The 22,579-nt window shown below is 31.6% G+C and overlaps 2 protein-coding genes and 1 long non-coding RNA gene across 3 annotated transcripts in view; 2 read left to right on the forward strand and 1 right to left on the reverse strand.

Annotated features, from left to right (window-relative positions):
* LOC109363054 overlaps nucleotides 1–9,635 on the forward strand; it is a 15,280-nt gene extending 5,645 nt beyond the window's left edge. Inside the window, exons 2-3 of the long non-coding RNA XR_002109469.1 lie at nucleotides 9,274–9,277; nucleotides 9,523–9,635. This is a non-coding gene — a long non-coding RNA (uncharacterized LOC109363054). The remainder of the gene's footprint in view (nucleotides 1–9,273; nucleotides 9,278–9,522) is intronic.
* Nucleotides 9,560–11,154, reverse strand: LOC109363053. Its single transcript, XM_019609225.1, has 2 exons — nucleotides 10,940–11,154; nucleotides 9,560–9,850 (listed from the first exon to the last, which is right to left on the reverse strand). Exons 1-2 carry the CDS (start codon nucleotides 11,081–11,083, stop codon nucleotides 9,695–9,697), a joined length of 300 nt encoding a protein of 99 aa, XP_019464770.1. The 5' UTR covers nucleotides 11,084–11,154; the 3' UTR covers nucleotides 9,560–9,694.
* LOC109362927 (serine/threonine-protein kinase HT1) lies at nucleotides 17,385–21,919 on the forward strand. Its single transcript, XM_019609025.1, has 6 exons — nucleotides 17,385–17,865; nucleotides 18,301–18,433; nucleotides 19,213–19,408; nucleotides 20,746–20,870; nucleotides 20,964–21,122; nucleotides 21,211–21,919. Exons 1-6 carry the CDS (start codon nucleotides 17,735–17,737, stop codon nucleotides 21,523–21,525), a joined length of 1,059 nt encoding a protein of 352 aa, XP_019464570.1. The 5' UTR covers nucleotides 17,385–17,734; the 3' UTR covers nucleotides 21,526–21,919.

Genomic DNA, 22,579 nt, shown 5'->3' on the forward strand with positions numbered 1-22,579 from the left:
ATTTGAAGCCTATTGCAAGGCTTATGGTATCAGACTGGAGAAGACACTACCAAAGACTCCTTAGTTGAATGGAGTAGTTTAGAGGATGAACCGCACAATTGAAGAGAAGATCAGATGCATGTTGGAAAATGTCAATCTCCCCAAGTCTTTCTGGGGTGAAGCAGTGAAAACTGCAGTGGATCTAATAAATCAGACACCTTCAAGACCCCTGAACAGAGAAATTTTAGAGGAAGTATGGTACAAGAAGGCATTCTTAAACCATCTCAGAGTATTCGGATGCAGAGCCTCCATTCACATTCCAAAATATTAGAGAAATAAGTTGGATGCTAAGACCAAGGAGTGCATTTACCTTGCTTGGCATACCCAGAGCCATTGTTAGTGAGCAAGGCACCCACTTTTTCAATAGATCCATGCAAGCTATGCTCAAGACAATATGGGTACAGACTGTGGGATCCGATAAACAAGAAAGTTGTAAGAAGCAAAGATGTTGTGTTCTTTGAGGATTAGATGATCAAAGATGTTTAGAAGAAAAACCAGTGCAAGCCCAAAGTTCACATTGATTCGGGGGGAGAGATTCCTCAACAGACAAATCCTGTTCATCAGATAGATCCATAACAGATGGACTAACAGGAAGATCCTGCTCATACAGAACTTGACCAGATTAATAAAGAGTCAGATCATGACAAAGTGGTGGTAGAGACACAGATGCATCAAGAACCCGAGCCAGTAGAGCATGAGATGCAAGTTGAATTAAGACGCTCTGGAAGAGGCATAATACCTTCTTCAAAGTATCCTGAAGAAGATTATATCACACTGACAGATAATGATGAACCTCAAGACTTCTCAGAAGCTATGCAGACAACTAATAAAGAAGAATGGATTAAAGCCATGGAAGATGAGATGTACTCGTTACATGAGAACTACACTTATGATCTGGTGGATTTGCGCAAAGGAAGAAAAGCCTTGAAACACAAATGGATTTATAGGCTTCAAGTTGAAGAAGGAAGCTCGAGACCAAGGTACAAAACTTAGATTGTTGTGAAAGGATGCAATTAGAAGAAATAAGTTGATTTTGATGAGATATTCTTACTAGTGCTAAAGTATTCTTCCATAAAAGTAGTATTGGGTCTAGCAGCTAGCCTAGACTTAGAAGTTGAACAACTTGATGTCAAAACAATTTTCTTACATGGAGACATCAAAGAAGAAATCTATATGGAGCTACCAGAAGGTTATGAAGAACCAGACAAAGAACACTTAGTGTGTCGTCTGAATAAGAGTTTATATGGTCTAAAGCAAGGCCCGAAACAGTGGTACAAGAAGTTTGAATCCTTCATGACCAAATACAGTTTCAAGAAGACAATTGGTAATCATTGTGTATTCATTAAAAGGAATGAAGATGGAAACTTTATTATCCTCCTCTTATATGTTGATGATATGTTAATGATTGGGCGTGACAAGACCAAGAATGTTGGTTTGAAGAATGCTTTAAACAAGTCTTTTGCTATGGAATACTTGGATCCTGCAAATCAGATTCTTGAAATAAGGATAATCATATATCATTCCAAGAAGTTGTTAAGACTATCACAAGAGAAGTACATTGAGAAAATTCTGAAGAGACTCAACATGGATAAGGAAAAGCATGTTAGTGTTTCACTTGATGGACATTTCATGTTAACAACAATGCAATGTCCAACCAGTGATGAAGAAACAAAAGAAATGAGCAGAATGCCTTATACGCTATGGTAGGAAGCCTAATGTATAACGTGATTTATACAAGATCATATATTGTCCATGTAGTTGGAGTTGTGAGTCGGTTCTTGTCCAATCTCGGCAAAGAGCATTGGAATGCAGTAAAGTGGATATTGAGATATATGAGGGGAACTACCAAAAAAAATTTATTTTTTGGTAATGAAGATCCTATATTAGTAGGATACACAGATGCTGACATGGTTGAAGATATAGATTCTAGAAAATCTATATCATCTTATTTAACTACCTTTGTAAGGGGATTTGTATCTTGACAATCCAAGTTACAAAGATGTGTTGCATTATCAACAAATGAAATAGAATATATTGCAGCATCTGAAGCTGGCAAGGAGATAAAATATATGAAAAATATCTTGCATGAGTTGGGTCATGTTCAAGATAGATATGTTTTGTATTGTGATAACCAAAGTACAATCCACCTAGCTAAGAATCCTATGTTTCATTCTCGGATAAGGCATATTGATTATTGTTATCATTGGATACAAAATGCTTTGGAGGATGGTGAGTTACAACTAGAGAAAATTCATACAGATGACAACTTGTCTGACATGATGATCAAGACAATTTCACTTAAGAAGCTAATAGACTGTTGCAGAGGTGCAAGACTAGTGATACTCATAAATTAATTCAGGAAGGGGGAGATTTGATGGGAATCCTTCCTAATTGATGTGGAAGCAAGACCAATGAATCTTGGTAGATGAACCATTGAGTACATTCAATGGTGGCTATTCCAAGGTCTTGGAATTATTCCTTGACTCTTGAGAACTTTGAAGTCTAACTTAGAAAGTTGGAGTAGCACTTTTCAAAGTGTCTTGAAAAGTATAACAATAATTAATCATTCACTATGTCTTTATGATGAAGCCTTCCTCTCCTTCACTATATATAGGGGACTTGTGAAGAAGAGATACAACAAGCAAGTGAGAAAGAACAACATAGAGAGAAAATAAAGAGTTTATATCCACATATTGTGAGATTTATATTCCTAGTGAGATACTAGAGAAAGTTTGTATTTTCATCTTTTTTGGGTGAGCTTGAGTGCTATTCTCTTAGTAAGAGAGAGTCAAACTTTGTAATCCTACTTTCTATAGTGGAGATATTTTCTAGACTAGGTCCCATGGTTGTTTCCTTCTCACATTGAAGAGGTTTTTTCACGTTAAAATTCTTGGTGTAATTCTTCTATTCTTCTCTATTTTTTTACCACTTGCTGCTTCTGCAAGTGCCCATTTTGCATCACACAGAGGAGGGAAATTGATTCAGAATTTCCCAACAATTTTCTTCCTCATCTGAAACAAGACTCCCTAACAAAACCTTGAGTTACATGGGGAAGGGAACACTAAGGCTATGTTTGGGAGTTATGAGGGAAAAGGAATGAGAGATCAAAGAGCTAGGAAGATGAGGAAGGGAATGGGAAAGGAAGGTAATCATAAAGGGAGTATGAAATTTAAATAGGAAGGTAATCATAAAGGGAGTATGAAATTTAAATAGGAAGGTAATCATAAAGGGAGTATGAAATTTAAATAGGAAGGTAATCATAAAGGGAGTATGAAATTTAAATAGGAAGGTAAATTAATGATAATATAAGAATGTCTTTATTTTTCTTTTGAAAAAGTAATTAAGAATGAAAAATGAACAGTAATATATAATTATATAATTTTACTAAAAGTATTTAGATATTTTACATTAATTCTAAAAAATCTCTAATTGAAGGAACTACAAAAATAGGTACACAAAGAGTTTTAGAGTGCTTGAAAGAGATTGAAAGGGAACCAACTCACTCGTACGTCACACCAAAGCCTATTATCCCCATAACATGTCAAAATTTACATGCTTTCACTTGCATAGAGCCATTAATATGCACCACTTCATGAACTATTCACAAATTCCAAAATACTATGGTGAAGGGTAGGAGTGCTTTGTACAAAGCAGATTTCAACTAACTAGTTTAAAATAATCAAACCTATGCAAGTTCAAGTACTTGTTTAAACATATGGTGCTGCTAAAAATTAATAACTTTTGTTTGTAGAGATTTCCCTCTATTTGATGATTCAAGATGCTAAAATATATGTACATTAAAAACATATTTCACTCAATAACCCTCCAAGATGGAAAGAGGAAATTTTCATAAATTTCATATTTATGTATGTTTAGATAGGAAGGGGATCCTTTCCAGTATCGGGTCTCGGGTCTGGATGAAGATGATGACACACAGTGTTTTAAATTGCAGACCATTCACGTGATGTGGCTATTAGAGATGACAAAACGGGCATTGCCCGCATGCGCGCCCGCATAGTCCGCATTTTTGTGTGGACAAGGCATAGAATTTTGCCCATTTTCCTGTTAAGTTTGCGGGAATTTCCATTCGGCATGCGGGCGGCCCATAAACATAATTTAAGAAAAAAGTAAGCAATTTTTAAATAAGTTATGATGTAATGTGATTTTTAATCCCTAAAAAAATTGTAATCTAATATGATTTGTTAAACTTCATATAAAATATCAAAAAATTTGTTAATTTTTTATCTTCAACTACTTTATTATATGGCAAAACTTTATTATATAAAATTCATTTATTATATGAATTTTTTATTTTTTTAAATTATTTAATAATGTCCGCGGGCCACTCGCAAGCCTGTTAGCCCATTTTAAAACGGGCAGGGCAATGAATTTTATCCGTTAACCAATGCGGGCATGCTCGCATCCGCTTCAATTTTTGCGCGCATTTGTGGGCACGGGCGGCCCATTTTGCCATCTCTAGTGGCTGTGAATAATATTTACAAAATATCAGAATTCAGTGTTAACTATATGAATATTGTTGATGATTTATCAATGAATATGTTGTTTGGTTGTGGTTGTACCTTTAGGCATTGAATTTATGGTTGTGAGTTCGACCCTTTGCTTCGTTGGTTTTTAGTTCACGTTTTATTTAATGCGTAGAAATAAAAATGAAGTGATGCATCCATTGAGACTCGAACCAGGAAACTGCCACTTGCGTACCACAAAGCTATCAACACATCTTCGTATTAGATCTTGACCGTTTCAATATATAGTCGTTCGTACATTACGGCAGAATCCCAAAAAGTGTTTCTTTCCATCAAGTGATATCAACTTCTCTATAAATACAGACACTTGAAGGCATAAGTGGACATCCGAATTTTCTCATCCAATAAATCATCCTCCATTTCTCTAATGCATGAGAGAAGTATAGGAAACATAAGTTTGTAAACTATTATTGAAAGATATGCTTGTTGTGTTTGTGCAAAACATATCAAGGTTTTCCAAAGTATCCTGAAGGGGATTCGTTGTTCATTTCATTTGCATCCAATATAATAAAATTAGTGGCGGCGAATCGAACACAAAGGTTAGTATGGTAACACATGCTTTGGAGGTTTTTACGTGCTTATTCATCGACTATTTGTTTCTTCAAGTGTTGCAGCATATTCCTAACAATTCAAATTTTTCTCACAGTGACCATAATATTGTGGTTGTGGTGATCACCACAACTATATTATAATGCAATTGCGGTATGACATTGAATCACAATGATGTGACCGCAACGGATCACAATGCAACCGCATTAGACTGCATTTGGGCCACAACGCAACCACATTGGCCCGCATTAGACGCATTGATATCAAAAATATTTTTTTATTTACAAAATAATTCACACCGCAACGACCGCAATCTGCATCGCAACAACCGCAATAACTACAATCATGATCGCAATCGTTATTTAAAACATTGATGACACATGTACTCAAACAATTTTTAATGGTCCAGATTTTATAAATATAAAAAATTATAACTTATAAAATTCAACGTTATCCAGCACCGGGAGAATCCCAGCCCGTTCAGATAGTATGAAAAATTACCTTTTTACAGTAAACTTAAGGCAAAATCTTAAATTTAAATTATAATCAAACTGCTCAAATGGGAGCTTATCAAATTTCGTTTTTACTACTTTAATTTTTTAACTACATTCATCCCAAAACAATGGTTTTCCTCTAAAAAAACTATTTTTTTAAAAATTAAGCACAATCTCCACATCCTAATGTTAAAAAATAACATCAAATTAATATCCATAACATACACATTCCATGTAACTTTTGTCTCATTTCTAAATTCCCATAACCATTAACCACTCATCCAAACTCATCTGATTAGTTAGCAAGGATAAAAATCTAAAATAAAAATAGTTCATTGACTATTGAAACTTGGAAGTGTATACTGTCTACAGGGACGGCTGTAGCATTTTGACTTGACAAAATCGAATTATTGGGGCATATTTTGTGACCTTAGGGTGGGTTCAAAAGCGAATGATGAATGAATTGTTAAATAACTAACCGTCTCTTATTCTGACTAATTTTAATGAAGACGTGAATATTAATAAAAGAAGAAAACAACATTAAAGAGTGGAAGTCACTAGTTCATAAATAAAGATTCTCTTGCTTTGTAGTTTAGGTTCTTAGTTTGCTTTAATTATGATGTCATATAAAATTATTGAAAACGTTTTGCAAATCTTGAAAGGAATGGAAGAACGTTTTTAAAAAGGAGTTTTGGGAAAATCAAATAGTTGAGATAGAATAATAAATTATTTGAAATAAACTAATAGGATACCTGAGAAAAATGGTTAGTATACGATTATTTAAATAGGTAATCGACTGCTCACTGATCAGTAAGGTTCATTAATTGATTATCAGATGCCACTAACCAATTACTTTGTGCTGGAATTGTTTTGATTGAAACTCAATCGGCTTATACACAAATGAACCTGTACTTTTCCAAATATCTTGTACTTCTTGAAATGGAACTTGGAAACCTTTCTAAACTCTATAAATATTATCCTAAACATCTAAAAACAAATTACACTTTTACGCAACACTTTCATACATATTTATAAGTAAATCTTTCAAAGTTTTTTACAAGAAAAAATCGTAACAAAATTTTCTACACTTTTATACTTTTTGATAAAACAAAAAAGCTAAGTATGATATTGAGTTGAAGTGTTCTTAAAATGGATTCATAAATTAATAGACGAGGTGTAGTGATATTAAGCCTTTCATTTAGTTTGTACAATCAAAGATCACAATATGGTTAATGACTATTTATGTAACACGAGAATGATGTGTTTCCTTGACTTACAAAAGATATTCACAACTTAACAAAGGTTTAACTGCTCTTAGTAAAGTGCTCTTAAACTGTAATTTAAACCTAAGGTTCTTAAATCACTAGCAAGAGAATGACAACAAAAAGTGACAATAATTTTTGAAAAGAAAGATATCTTTGATTGCACTAGTTGACAAATTATAGGAACATGAATTAGAACTAAGTCAATTACTACAACACGAAGAACTTGAAAAAAAATGCAAAATTATTTGCTTGAAGACTAGAGGGGATTCTTGTGAAACTTCATAAAATGAAGACTCAGTAGAAGACAATGTTGAATGAATTTTCTCATAAAGAAGTTCAATAAGATTTTAAGAAAGAACAATGACATGAAGTCTGGTCAAGTTTAAAAAGATTCACACATAAATTGGATAGAATGATCTTAAGCCTTCTACAAAAGTCTTCTACTCCATACAATCAAATATCACCATATGATTTGCTGAATGTTTATGTAAAAAGAAAATGATATACTTTCTTGGACGAAATTGAATGTTCTAGAAGCCAATTTTAATGAGACTTAAAAAGAAACTCAATTGAATAGTGGAAATCCCTTAAACCAGAAAATGAGGATTGAACATAGCATTTAATTGAAGAAGGTGGATCAATATATATCACATGCGAATTTATCTAACCTTGCCTCTTTAAATTTATGCAACTTTTGTGTAATTGCTTCCACTGAAAATTCTGAGTTATAATTATTAAAATAATAGTATTATTGCAAATCAAATTATCCCCATAACTCCATCTTACATTGATATCTTGTGTTTAGATGAAGCTGAGACAAATCATCCTCTTCGGTATACATGGATACTAATACAAGGGAATGAGTCTACCAAATATATAAAGCTTTTGTTGAGGTTAATTTCAAACCTCAATAAAGGCGTCGTAGTTTACATTGGAGGCTCTAGATAATAGGCACAATTCCAAATTGTCAAGTGCACATAGGATATTATTGTTCATCTTGAGGTATTGTTGCTGGGGAAAATATATCCTTGTGTGGAGATGAACTTTTCAGAGTTACATGTGGACGGGAACATTAACCACAGAGAATAAAATATATTTTTTATTAAAAGATAAGTTATCTCTTTAAATTTATTAAGTGTTTGATATATGTCTTATTTTCCTTCATTCAAGAAGTTTTCATTTTAAAATATATTGTAAAAAAAATAATACACATATCAAACACTTAGTAAATTAATGAGATAAATTAATTTTTGATATGAGGAGATATTTTATTATCTTTAATGAAATTAAAAGGGAATACAAATTCTTATACAGAAAGGAGGAAATGTATATGTAAGGAACTCCAACGATTCAAATGCGTGTTCATAATTGAAGTGGAGAGAATTTTCTTGGATACGTTTGTGTTAGACACGAAATCTAAATGAAGTCTAATGGGTTAAAACAGGATTCACTCAGTTTACAATAGAATTGTTTATGGAAGAGTTCAGCATGAGTTTACCTTCCAATTAAATTCAATGTTTTAACCAGACATAAAGAATAAATTTGAGTAGAAATGAAAACCCAGTTCAGGGCTCATATTGAGTGAGATAGAAAAATGATGTATGTAAACAGCCTTATCCTAAAAGGAGAAACTGTTTCCAAAATTTAAACTTGTATCTTCTAGGTTAGTAAGAGACAACCTTACTGTTGCGCCGAGCCTCATGGAAAATCTGAATAATTAAATTATATTTTGACTCAAACTAAGATTTTGTTTGTAATATATATCATTTACACCTAATTATAAAAAAAAGTGGAATACCAAACTAGCATGTGATAACTCAGCATAAGTGCATAACCTTAGCCAAACCCAAAATAACACAAGTCACAAGGTGCTAATCACTTGAACCCAAACTTGTCAAAATAAATGATTTTGAATGATTCCTAAGTAGTAATCATCAATCATAATGATAACAAAAGACTAACATGACATTTCTCGGGAAATTAAGATATAAAAGGGATTAGGAGGTGAATGATATGAAAGATAATGAAGAAAAACTGACACAGCAAAAGGCAAGGAAGAGTACATTCACTTCACTGCAGTTAAATTAAGTTGAAAAGCTGAGAAAGGATGACTGCTATTTGAGGTCACATTCCCACCAAACAAAGGCCAAAAAGTGGTTACTATTAGTGATAAGCTTCGCCAACCGTAACTTGTTACGTTATAGTCTGTATATTTTGAATTTGTACTTATCCTATTGTTAGCTATCCTATTGTAAGCATAGTAGTTTGTGAATAGAGATATTCTAGGAGATCCTGTTGTTAGCTTTTATCTCTACTAGCTTGTATAAATATTCCTTTGAAGTAAATAATGAAGATGCGCTTCATCCGTAGTTACTGACTCAGAAAAGTATAGGAAAGGGAGATTGATAAGTAAGCACAATTTAAAGCATACATAACAGTGAATTCAACTCATGTTATTGTTAGGGCATCAGTTATGCAACACAACATTCTTGGTTGTCAAATATGTTTTTTGGTATAAGGTATAACCAATGGAACTAATCCCTTTTGGGGTGCGTGACTGTCCCTCCCAACAAGTGTCACTCCCAGGAACCTAACCCTTGACCTTTTGATCTATCTGAAGATCCAGTGGAGCCTTACACTACTAGACCAACATCTTCTTGGTTGATTCACAAATATTTGATTAGCAAAAGAAAAATCATATACATAACAAAAGAGTATGATATGAATGTATGGAGTGGGTACTCAGTACAGAGATTTCAAGCATACAAACAAAAATATAAGTGGTCACTAATGTGCAGCTTCTTCAACCAGTTTCTTGCTCAAATTCTTCACCCTCGGACTCCTCTGCATTGTCAGCATCATCATCATCAGCTTCATTGTCAAAATCTTCCTTATCATTTTCGTTAGTGGTTTTCCCTATCACAACGAGGGTGCTATTGATCTTCTTGACTTCATTGCACTGTAATGATGCGATAGTTCATGCCATTGCCAACATTGACAAGAATGAGTTGTGCAGGGGAGGAAAAATCAAGAAAGAAAGAGATTCAAAGGGAACTAACTCACTTGTAAATCTTACCAAAGCCTATTATCCCCAGAAAATGTCAAATTTTACATGATTTCACTTGCATAGAGCCATTAATATGTACTACTTCATGAACTATTCACGAATTCCAGAATACTATGATGAAGGGTATGCATGTTTTGTACAATGCAGATTTCAAACAACTAGTTCAAATTAATCAAACCTATGCAAGTTCAAGTAATTCTTTAAACAGATGGTGATGCTAAAAATTAATAGCTTTTGTTTGTAGAGATTTTCCTCTATTTGATGATCCAAGATGCTAAAATATATGCACGTTAAAAACATATTTCACTTAATAAATCTCCAAGATGGAAAGAGAAAATTTTCATAAATTTCACATTTATGTATGGTTCATATAGGAAGGGGATCCTTTCCAGTAGTCTGGATGAAAATGATGACAGGTGCACTTAAAAAGAAAATTAACGACCCGGATTTTATAAATTATAAAATTCAACTTCATACGGCATGGAAAGGATCCCAGCCCGTTCTGATAGTATGAAAAACTTTTTTTACAGTAAACTCAAGGCAAAATCTTAAATTTAAATCATAATCAAACTGCTCAAACGGGAGCTTATCAAATTTTGTTTTTTTTACCTTAATTTCTTAACAGCTTTCATCCCAAAACAATGGTTTTTCGCTAAAAAAGCTATTTTTCAAAAAATTAAGCACAATCTCCACATCCTAATGTTCAAAAGAACATCAAATTAATCTCCACAGTACACACATTCCATGTAACTTTCGTCTCATTTCTAAATTCCCATAACCAGTAACCACTCATTCTAACTGATTTGCAAATAAAAGATACTTTAATGTTTCTTATTGCATCTGGTGCTTCTTCTATTGGCTATAATCCACTTAATAGTTTTAAATGAATTTGGCTATGTTAAAATCTATTTAATTAATAAGGTGAGAGCATAAAGAAAAAGTGGGATTTGTCGATGAGATGAAGGGTAGAGCGAAGAGTACCTTTTCTTCAAAGTCAGATTCTTCCATGGCGAGAAGGAGTTCTTCATTATGAGGTTGGGGCCATTGAGAGGGAAGAAAAAATGACGTCGGAATCGTTCTCGTTGACAATGGGTACTGTGTCATATAAGCGGAGAACTGTGACATTTTTTTGGCTCAGTGCTCCAAAACAAGCTTTGTTTGGCTTGTGGTTTACTTTGTCCACGTTTTATACATCTTCAGATAATAACGTTCCTTTTATGAGAGAGATTGGGCTTTAAGGAATGGATCTATTTACTCTGTTGAAAATTTGTAGTTTTTATTTATTTATTTTAAAAAATAAGTTAAAGGTTGCAGTAAAACTTATTTCACGCTATCCGTTTTAGGGAAAACATTATATTGGTGATTCCTCAATATAATCATTTTCTAATATCTAGTTAGCCTTTTAAAAACATTGACTCCTTTAGATCCTCCTCATGTTTATTCTCATCGTTGCTAATGAATATGATGTTGTTAACACCTAATTCTGTCTCATTCAAAATAAATAAAATAATGCTTTTTAAAAAGTTTTTTAATTAAATAAAATAATAATAACGGTACGAGATAATAAGTATTATTTAAGTAGTATTATTTAAGTGTTTTTAAATTAAAAAAAGAGTTATCAATATTTCTTTTTTCAAATATAACAAAAATATGAGGATAATCATCTTTTTGAATTTAAGTTAGATAGATAACATTTTTTATCAAATTTGTGAAAGGTAAGATGACAACCTTATTAGACGACATTTTAAAATTGACATTTATCCTATCACAAAGTCTATCATATTCAACTATAAATCAACCTCCTAACATCTAGTTGAAAATACATAAAAAAAAAATATAAAGGAAAATTATTAGAGAATTCCGAAGGGATGGCTCGGAATTGTATAACCTTTTTATTCATTTATTCATCAATTTAAAATAATGTTCGTTCAAGCTTAGTCAAAAGATATATTGACATCATATGTAAGTGGGAATTTTCTTTTCATCTTATTTTTTATTTATTTGATTATTTATTTTATTTAGTTTTATCTATTTACTCATCCAATCATTTCATCTTAATTCAAATAATTAATGTACACATTTAATGTGAATAGTTGTTGTTTCAATTGTTATTCTTGTATTTTTAGGTAAGAGAAACTTATTATTACTCTTAAAAATGCAATATTTGTTCACTAAAGTATTTGTAGACAAAGAAGACGAATTTGTACATACAAGTATAATTATATACATATCTAAACTAAACAAGAAGATAACTCTTCAAGTAAAGAGAAATACCCAAATGCATGAAGAATAAGTGCTAATGCATACAATCTTACCACATTCATTGAACATTTGAAATATGGTTCAAGACACAACCAACTCTTGCATTATATTCTTCTCGATATTAGATTCAATGGACCTCATTACATTAAATGCTAATTCTAAATAAATACATTTTGGAAATCATTATAGCATCTATAAAGATATTGAAGATCGTCTATAAAATAAGACTGCTTCATAAGAATGAAGTAGATAATATAGACTCAAGTATCATACATAAGAAATAAAAGCAACCATACTTACATTTGTATATAGCGCTATATAGATATATTGATTGGATAGAATCAAAGCTTGAGTGTATATTGTCATATATCTTCACAAAAGCAACCTAAGCATAAATAAAGAGAAAATATTGAGTTTACTTTGTAAATCTTAAGATATATTTTTTTTAGTGAATTTTAGACTCAATTGATCTTAAATATTTATATCATGCCCAATAAATTGTAAAAGATAAAACTATAAATCACATATGATAATTAGAGCCCGAAGAGGCTTTGTAGAGAAAAACTACTTATTTGAAGAGATTTTTAATATTTGTACTATTTTAGAAATAGTTGAAAATACTTATGAGAGAAGGGGCAAGATGTAATTATTAAGAGTAAATCGAGATAAAATCTTCGTATCATCTTCTACCCCTTATCTCTTTATATCTTTCATTTATATTAAGTGAGTGGTATTGAACTTGTCACTAGTTAATCTTTTTAAAACAATTTTAATTTAAGTGTTCTGAATATCATTTCATGTGAATTTTTGTAATAAAGAATCATTTTATAAAAACATAACAAGTACAATTCAATCTTCTTCTTATGAAAAAGAATTATATCCGGTACTTGTAGAGACAAGTTATTGTATTTGTTTTCATATTTAAATACAAAATTGTTATCACATTATATTTAAAGGATAAAAGTGTTACATTATATTATTTTATCCTCTTGTTTTTTATATATTTCTCTAGTGGTGGAGAGGATCTTGACCTCTTTTTATGTTTGCATGTATCAACTTCACAATGGGCTGATATTTTTTATAAAAGATTTGCACATGATAGTTTTATTTTAATTAGAGGTTATCTAAAAATGCATTTCATGGTAGAATAATTTGTATGATATTCCACGTTACATTAATCTCTCTTTTATACCCATATGATCTTTTTAAAGACAAGATAATATGAAATTTTGTTTTACTCTATTTGTGCATACATATTATTGTGTCGCTCCTTTTATCATCACTAATTTTAACTTGTTTCAGTTGGATGAATGGAGAGGGGGAGAATGCTTTCAACTCTTGTTTGCTGAATGAATGAGTGAAGTCGACGGTTTAAGTCTAAGATTGTTGTCTGTGGTGGTAGTTGGATGATTTATACAAAGATTGCACATGCGCCCCGCTAATGCAAGTGAGATGTTGCAAAAGTTTATTTTAATAGAGTTTAATTGAATGAGATGGATATAACTTGATACCAGTTGGAACTTTGGAATATATTAGAGTTTAATCTGGGAAGTTGCGAACTTAATCACCTTAAGGATTTAAAATCCCAATTTAAACTAGGATGTTACTCATATTTTACCAATATGAAATTGATCTAGTAGTGTCTTACTAGATTTCGAAAAAAACCGAAATATTAATAATTCGATTCCTACAAACGATACTGGTTAGAAAAACAATTACATATATCAAAAGAGATTAATATCTAACATTGAAAAACACTATTATCATTACTAAAAAAAATTGGGAGCACATTTGCTCTCCCACAAGTTGGGCCACTACATGTAACATAGCCTATCATTGATTGAAAAAATATATTTATGTTAAAAAGTTAATAATTGATTACTTTCCTGACCAATAATAGTTAATGACACATGTAGTAACATAACCTATCATTGGTTGGAACAACATATATGTACCCAAAAAAATTAGGATGGTGCATCATCTTTTAGGATATTAACAATGTATGGTGCATCATCTTTTAGGATATTAACAATTTAATACAATGCTAAGTAGCATTGTTAGAATTCACTAACAAGTATTTCTTGCACAAGAAGCAAGTAGTAATGATCGATCATTACTAAAAACAAAACAGGAAGAATATGCATCTGATATTAAAACTTATATTTCCATGAAAACATTATTTTATAAAAACGCATTTGAGATAAAATGCTTGTTATAACTTATATAAAATAATTTTCATAGAAAATTTTACGAAGATAAAATTGTGAGTGTTATACGATGCTTAAATTTAGTAAGTGTGCTAATTTTCATGCTTTATATTTCTTTTAAACCTAAACTGTGATATTTTTAATGAGATTAATATTTTGTACCCTCATATATTTATTGAAAATTTTAACAGTTATTTTTATGCTTTAGCAAATTAACGCTAATATTTTTTTTGGTTTTTGTCTCAGATGAAAAAATTGTCGATAAATTAAAATTGAATGATAGTATTTTTAACTATAGTGCAAATGTTAGTGTAAAAATTAATACTTAGTCACTATATTATCCATAATTTATTTGAATTATTTTTTTGAAGAGTCAATAATATTAAATATCAATGATAGATGATACAGTGATAATATGTAATACTCATATTATGTCTGTGTATATATTTTCTCACTTTTAAGTATGTATCTCAAAGTTATTTTAAATGATACAATTCAGAAAATATTTATGTTTTATTAACATTATTTTTCCGTAAACATAAATTTAGTATGTCGAAATTAATAAATTTTATTTGCATTAATCAGAAAATAATTTTACAAATGAATTATATTTCCAAATCCAAATACCTCCCTAGTTGAGTGAGATTATATGTCTGTTAGAGAGCATAGCAGGGTTTGCATGTGTAGCAGGTCATCCCATGTTCTCTCCATGTGCCCTTGATTAGTTTATGGCTCCCAGATTCTCATATTACCTTTTTCTCTTTATGGTCTTACGATTTTTCTATAAAAATTGTGAATGAATGCACTGGGCATTATTTAAGAGGGAGAAAATATAGAAATTTATCTTGAAAATTAGATATTTTCACATTCAAGCGGTGTTAGACTTTGTTTTTTAAGAATTATTTTCATATTTTGTATTTCTTAAAAACATCCTTAAGTTATTTATTATAAAAAAGATCCTTTTCCGGTCTTCCTTCTTGCATCATATTATGCACATATTAAAAAAAATTAAAGATAGTTTACAGTGATTAGTATTGCGAAAATAATGCGGAATCATAAAATAAATATTATGAAATTTTCTCATTATTTGATCAAGGCATAAGACCTTATTTATAGTACATGAATATATAACAAACTTACCTAAATAAACTAACTAACAAACTAATAAAACACATGTGTAAAATGTGTAAATATATAAAATGTGTAAAATGTGGTTGGAGTTGGGGGATATAAAATGTGTAAAATATAATTAGTTATGCAAGTTTATGAAGTTGGGGAATTGTTGGGGGATATTATCAATTTTCAACCCACCTCTGACAAACAAGATATTGATATAGTGATATAATGACTTTCTAAATCTTTAAGATGATAAAAAAGTTAAGAGTTTAATTCCTGAAGCGACGCTTATTAGAAGAGACAATTATACCGCCTGTGATTGATTTCCTTACTCATAGTAACAAAAACATCCTCTTCTATTGGTTAACCTCGTATAGTTAATATATAATAATACAATAAAAACAGTTCTAAAGATATGGATTAAGGAGTAAAAATATGCAATGTCTTCTTTTAAAAACAGTACTGCTAAACTTTCATATTTTTTAGCTTATAAATGCTTCCATTGTTAAAAATGTGAAATAAAGTATCAAATAAAAATGAATACGTTTAGTATTTTGGAAATATAAAATAACACTTAAAAACAGTACTGCTAAACTTTCATATTTTTTAGCTTATAAATGCTTCCATTGTTAGAAATATGAAATAAAGTATCAAATAAAAATGAATACGTTTAGTATTTTGGAAATATAAAATAACACTCAGCCTTGCTTTATTTGCTACTAGGAGATTTATAGCAAGAAAAAATAGGGTAACTTACCATTATTCTTTATAAATATGGGCATTAGAGACTAAGGAGATCCACACAATTGATGCATGAATAGAGAGTTTGGAGTATTGTTAGAAGATTTGTATATTAGCTCTAAAGTTTATATACAATTAATATATCATCTATAATTTATTTAATTTTTTTTTTAAAGAATTGTCAATAATTAAATATGAATTGTGAATGACATAATGACAGTATTAAAACTCATACACTATTAATATATATATTTTTTCCTCTTAAAAGATTTTATTTGTAAAGACAAAAATCACTAGTAAACATTTACCATGAAGATGAAGAAAGATTTGTTCTCTTTTTATATCTAAAAGGCATCGTATAAATAAGAACATATAAAAAAAATTTGCCTTAAAAAAATGATGTTTTCACATTGTTAGAAAATATTGATTTAGTTTTGTAAGACTAATTTCAATTTTTTTATCACTTAAAAAATATTTTTAAACACTCATTAATACAATCTTAAGTTTTTATTTATAAAGATATCCTTATTAAAACAAAAAAAATCAAATATCATCCTTAGTAAGGTGGAAAAAATAATAATAATTTTGTGTAAATTGATTTAAAGATCCTATAAAAAGTATTGTAAATATGATGAAATTAAAATTGTCCGAAAATTGTTAATTCACAAATCATTTTGGATTATAACAATCCATTATGCATAATCTCAATCCATTGAATGAGGCATGATTCTGTCTGCAGAACAAGAGTGATGCTATCACACTAATCAAAACAAACTAATATCAGAATAATATGCCAATTAACCTTAATCTTTGTCCATAAGTAATGATATAACATTTTTTGTCTTAAAGTGTACTCACAAATATATTTAATTATTAAAATTTTAATTTAATATATTTTCCACAAATCATAAATGAGTGATATATAATATACTTTGAAACAGAAAATGTAGTAGATAATGAAATAAATAGGTTTTTACCTGAGGGCATGGTGATTGGTTATTTTCTATGTTCCCCTTTCAGGGGATTCTTCTCTTTTCCCCATGAATTTTTCTTTCAAAATATCTTTTTGGGCTTTGGGCTTTGCTTGCTATTCTTGTCACTCTCACTCTTTCTCTCTATCTCTTTCAAGCATGTGGGTTCCATTCTTTTGCTTCCCCAAGGAAATGTAAAAAAAAAAAACATCAATAATCTGCTCCCACTGAAGATTTTTGATCTCAGAGCCTCACTGACTCACTTTTTGAGATGTGGTTCTGAGCTTCAGAACAGAACAACACTGCAGCAGAAGCATGTCTTTTGTGTAGTTCTCTGTTTCTTGTCAGCTTATCCATTTGCTATTATGCAAATCAGTATCAAGCTTCCATTGGTTTCTTTCTAGGGTTAAAAAAGATTGTAACTTTACTAGCTAATGTAGATTTTGAGCAATTTCCCAGTTTCAGTTTTGAACAAAATTATGGAATCTGGAAGTGGGCTTTACCCAGTTGATGAATTCAGATTGGACCCCAAGTGGTTGATTGATCCAAAGAATTTGTATGTTGGTCCAAGGATTGGAGAGGGAGCTCATGCCAAAGTCTATGAGGGAAAGTAAGTTTGTATTTTTATATATGAAATTTGCATGAAGTTGAAGATTTTATCTTTACCTAATCTGTATGTCGGTCCAATGATTTGTGATTACTCTTTAGTTCTTACTTCATAGAATTAAGCACATCTATTGTTTCAATCTGTGTAGTACTGATTTGTACAGCATCATGTTTTGTAGCTTGATTTGTTGCTTAGAGTTAGGCTATATATTATGCAGTTACTTTGAAGTTTTGTTGAAGTCGACCCGACCTAGTAGACTAAGACTCGGTTGTTGTTGATTGATTTACAATAAAATAAAAAGGGTCAAACATGCTGCTAGAAGTAGTGATGGTCCTGAATTTGACATACCTGATCTGAGTTGAATGTTTCTAAATTATGTTGTTTAGTTGTGGTTATGTCACTCCTCTACTGAACTAACTTTTGGTGGGTTCATTTCAGATATAAAAACCAGGCTGTTGCTATTAAAATTGTACATAAAGGAGAAGCTCCTGAAGACATTGCCAAGAGAGAAGGCCGCTTTGCAAGGGAGGTGGCTATGTTGTCCAGAGTGCAACATAAGAATTTGGTGAAGGTGGGAATTTGGTCTAGGCTCTCCCGGATTCTTATTCGTTGTGTGATCTGTTTTATGTTATCTAAGTTTGTAGGATACTTAAGGAATAAGATTTGTAAATATGCCTTGTGAAAATGTTTGCTACTTAGTAGGACCCTCCAAAAAAAGACACCATTTCCTTAACATTTTCACGTACATGTAGAGTCTAAACCGTTAACTAGAGTGAGCATCTAAAGATTAACTTCAGTTTGCTCTTCATCGTCGGCCCAATTGTGGCATGATACCTTAATCGTAGATATAGATAGATGGTTAGATGGGATATGGTGGCCTCACAGTGAAAAACAGTGTGGTCTGGTTAGGGTAAAAACTACTGGTGATTGACTATTTGGGCTTGGTAATTGGGTATATCACTTTCTTTCTTTTTTAATATAACTGGTATTGATTTTTTTTTAAATAATTGGCTATGTCCTATGATGTTTGTCTTGTCCTTCCTTGTTTACACAGAAAAATATATTTTTAATTGGATACTAGCGGACATGCCCTATGTGTGTCATTGTGTCCAACACACACAAGTGTCTGATGCAAGGACCGAACACCAAAATGATGTGTTACTGCTTCGTAGTATGCTATGAAGCACGGATCCTTCAAAATATTTGCCATGTCTTGTGCCTTATCCGTGCTTTCCTAGATAGTATGTTATAGAAGAAAAGATAGGTATGTCATATTCAAGGGCTACTTGCTGACTTGCTGTATATCGAATTGCCAAAGCTAACAATAAGTATTGCTACTTTCTTTGCCAGTTTATTGGTGCTTGCAAGGAGCCTGTAATGGTGATAGTGACTGAGCTCTTATTGGGAGGAACTTTGCGCAAGTATTTGCTTAACATGCGGCCCAAATGCTTGGAGACACATGTTGCTGTTGGTTTTGCTCTTGATATTGCCCGTGCTATTGAGTGTCTGCATTCCCATGGGATCATCCACCGTGATCTTAAACCTGGTAATAAATTAACTCTTTTCTGGTGAAATCAAATAAATGTAGGCTTGTATGCAGTCTACTTTGCATTATGTTGCTTTCCTGCAGAAAATCATGTTCTATAGCAGTAATATTCTTTATGATAAGACTTCTATATTTTTAGTATCTGCTTCCCTATATGTGTTTTTCCATTTTCCTCTTTCTTATTTATCTTTATTTCTATGATTTATGATAGATCACTATTGCGTTGTTCGATCCATATATCCAGCTCCACCTAATGAGATTAAGGCTTGGTAGTTGTTATATTATTCTTTTCTTTTAATTATAGTTACATACACTTATTAAACATATTAGCAGAATTTGTGGACAAAACAATATGACATTGTAGTTTCAAATTATTATCTTCCCAACCCTGGTTATCACATATGCTTGTACCTCTCATTCATTGGAATTAGATGCCAGTATACCACTATCTACCTTTTATATGTTATGTCAGAAGGAAACCTCCGTCAGATGATATATAATTTTTTTACAAACAGTTTAAGGCTGCAAAATTATATTTACTATGATAATGTAGAATCTAAATCTTCAAGGAATATACTGAAATGGGTTTTCTATTAGGTGATTGTTTCATCTTACAGAACAATCATAGAAACATGGAAGTGATGAAACAGCTTTGAAGATCACTTTTCTTCTTGCATGTTTGTGTTTTGTTGTCAGTCAATTGACATATTAACTATGTACACAAATAGGTTTAGCATCTTCACCGAGACTTAAGAGACCAAATGAAATTACAAGGTTTTCAACAAAGAAATATATGATTATGATTGTTAGGTTATGTTCTCTTCCGTTCTTGTCATATGATATCACGTCTCTTTGTAGTAACTATACTTATTTCAACTGTCATTTCTGTAATTTTGAGTCCGTGTTTTTCATAAAATTTATACTTCAATAAACACGCTTTTCTTGGTTCTTCCCTTAGTAACACATTCCCTTTTTTTCCTCTTTGTATTATTTGTTAATAATTAAAACATCATCTAGTGCTCCACTAAGACATGGTTAGTTCATTGATTTGTTATAATATGTGCTCCAACAAGTACTTCTTTAAAGGGACTTGGACTAATGGACTATTTTCATATGCATAAATGTCCTTGGAAAAGATTTCTATATGATAGCACTGTTTATGTAGCTTTCTGCATACACTTTTTACATTGTCATGCCTATAAAAATAAGTAGTTTTATTCATGTTCTGCTTTTGTTGTTCAATACTGGAGCTTCTTTTTCTCAAATGTATAATTTGCCAAAGCATAAAACATATGCATAATTAATATGAATTTTATTTTCCATTTGCCTTTATGCAGATAACTTACTATTGACTGAAGACCAGAAAACAGTGAAGCTGGCAGATTTTGGCTTAGCAAGAGAAGAGACATTAACTGAGATGATGACCGCTGAAACAGGAACTTACCGCTGGATGGCTCCAGAGGTATATCGATAAACAGAAATGCTTCGTCTGTCTTACCGTCATATTTATGAGCATATGTGTGTTCTGATCCGAGTGACAATTGACAAATTGCAGTTGTATAGCACTGTAACATTGAGGCAGGGTGAAAAGAAACATTACAACCATAAAGTCGATGCTTATAGCTTTGCAATCGTGTTGTGGGAGCTCTTACACAACAAAGTTCCTTTCGAAGGCATGTCAAACCTTCAAGCAGCATACGCCGCAGCCTTTAAGGTAAACAGATTGTGCCTATTTCCTACATCCTGTCATCTATAGTGCTACTTATAGTTTTTAATACAAAGTGCTTTTCTTTTGGTTACAGAATGTAAGGCCGAGTGCAGAGAATCTTCCTGAGGAAATGGCTGTAATTTTAACTTCATGCTGGCAAGAGGACCCCAATGCCCGACCCAACTTCACCCAGATTATCCAAATGCTCCTAAATTATCTTTACACAGTTTCACCTCCTGAACCGATGGTTCCTTCCAGAATTTTCGCTTCTGAGAATGCTGTATTTCCACCGGAGTCCCCTGGTACAAGGTCCTTAATGGCAAAACGTGATGACACAGGGGAAACGCCCAGAGCTAAGGACGAAATCAAGCCTAATGGTTTTCTTTGCTGCTTCAGTCAGTGTTACTAACGCTGGAAGATGTCTCCTAAGATAAAAAAAGGGATAAACAGAATGTTAGATAGAATCTAGTCAAAAGAGATCTTTTTGGTGACCGGGTAAATGTTCAGATTAATACCTATACGCTTCAAGTAAAATTTAGTTCCTTTTTCCTATTTTCTACCTACCATATCTTTCATCTGAAAGATGTATGCATAGGATTTCTCTCTGGTTAAATAGACTAATATCCAGGATTGTTAGGATTTACACCCAGAGTTTCTGATTCTAAAATGTTAGATGATATCTTGATGGCATGAGCCCGGTTCATGCTAACCCGGCGAGGAGATAAGCGATCCAAGCAAATTGTAAAACAGTGGCCAGAGATCATGAAATAAATTCTATCAAAATTGTTAATTTTTCTTGTACCTGCAACAGTTTTGTAGCATGAACTTGCATACATCCATTAATAATTTCTGTAAGTTGTAAAAACGGTAAAAAAAATGGTTGTTTGATTATTGCTAAGGGAAATGAAAGATAAAACGAATCCAATATTTCTGAACAAATTTCTCAAGTGGATGTCAGAGTCACATTTTATGAAAACAATGCATTTTCTTGCTACCAAATGTGTTATAGTATAAATCCTTACCCCACCCCTCTATTGGTTTTTTTAGCAGCATTCATAGGGGTATTATATAGAAAATAACTAAGCTTTCGCCTTTGAAATAAAAGGGCACACATTAATTTTGTTCTTATTCAACATAGACACTACCAAAAATCATTACAGGAACATGACCCCTTTTGGAAATGATGGAATCGGTTTTAATGTGGTATTGTGACAATTAGTACAAACTCTAAAGTTTTTTTTTAATATTCTAATGTTAGCCCTAAGTTGAGTTTTGATAAGATCAAATGCAATAGCCAACTTCTCACTAAGGTTAGAAACATAAACTACTTTAAAACAGAATGGTATATTAACCCAAATTTTTCATATTGCTTCATTATTGAGGTGAATATTGATTCATAGAGTTAGAACACATATTCGAAATAAACAGATTACACATTTTGTTCAGAAAATCTTAAGCTCTAA

Source organism: Lupinus angustifolius, chromosome LG12 (genome assembly GCF_001865875.1).
Source record: "Lupinus angustifolius cultivar Tanjil chromosome LG12, LupAngTanjil_v1.0, whole genome shotgun sequence".
NCBI classification, from domain to species: domain Eukaryota; kingdom Viridiplantae; phylum Streptophyta; class Magnoliopsida; order Fabales; family Fabaceae; genus Lupinus; species Lupinus angustifolius.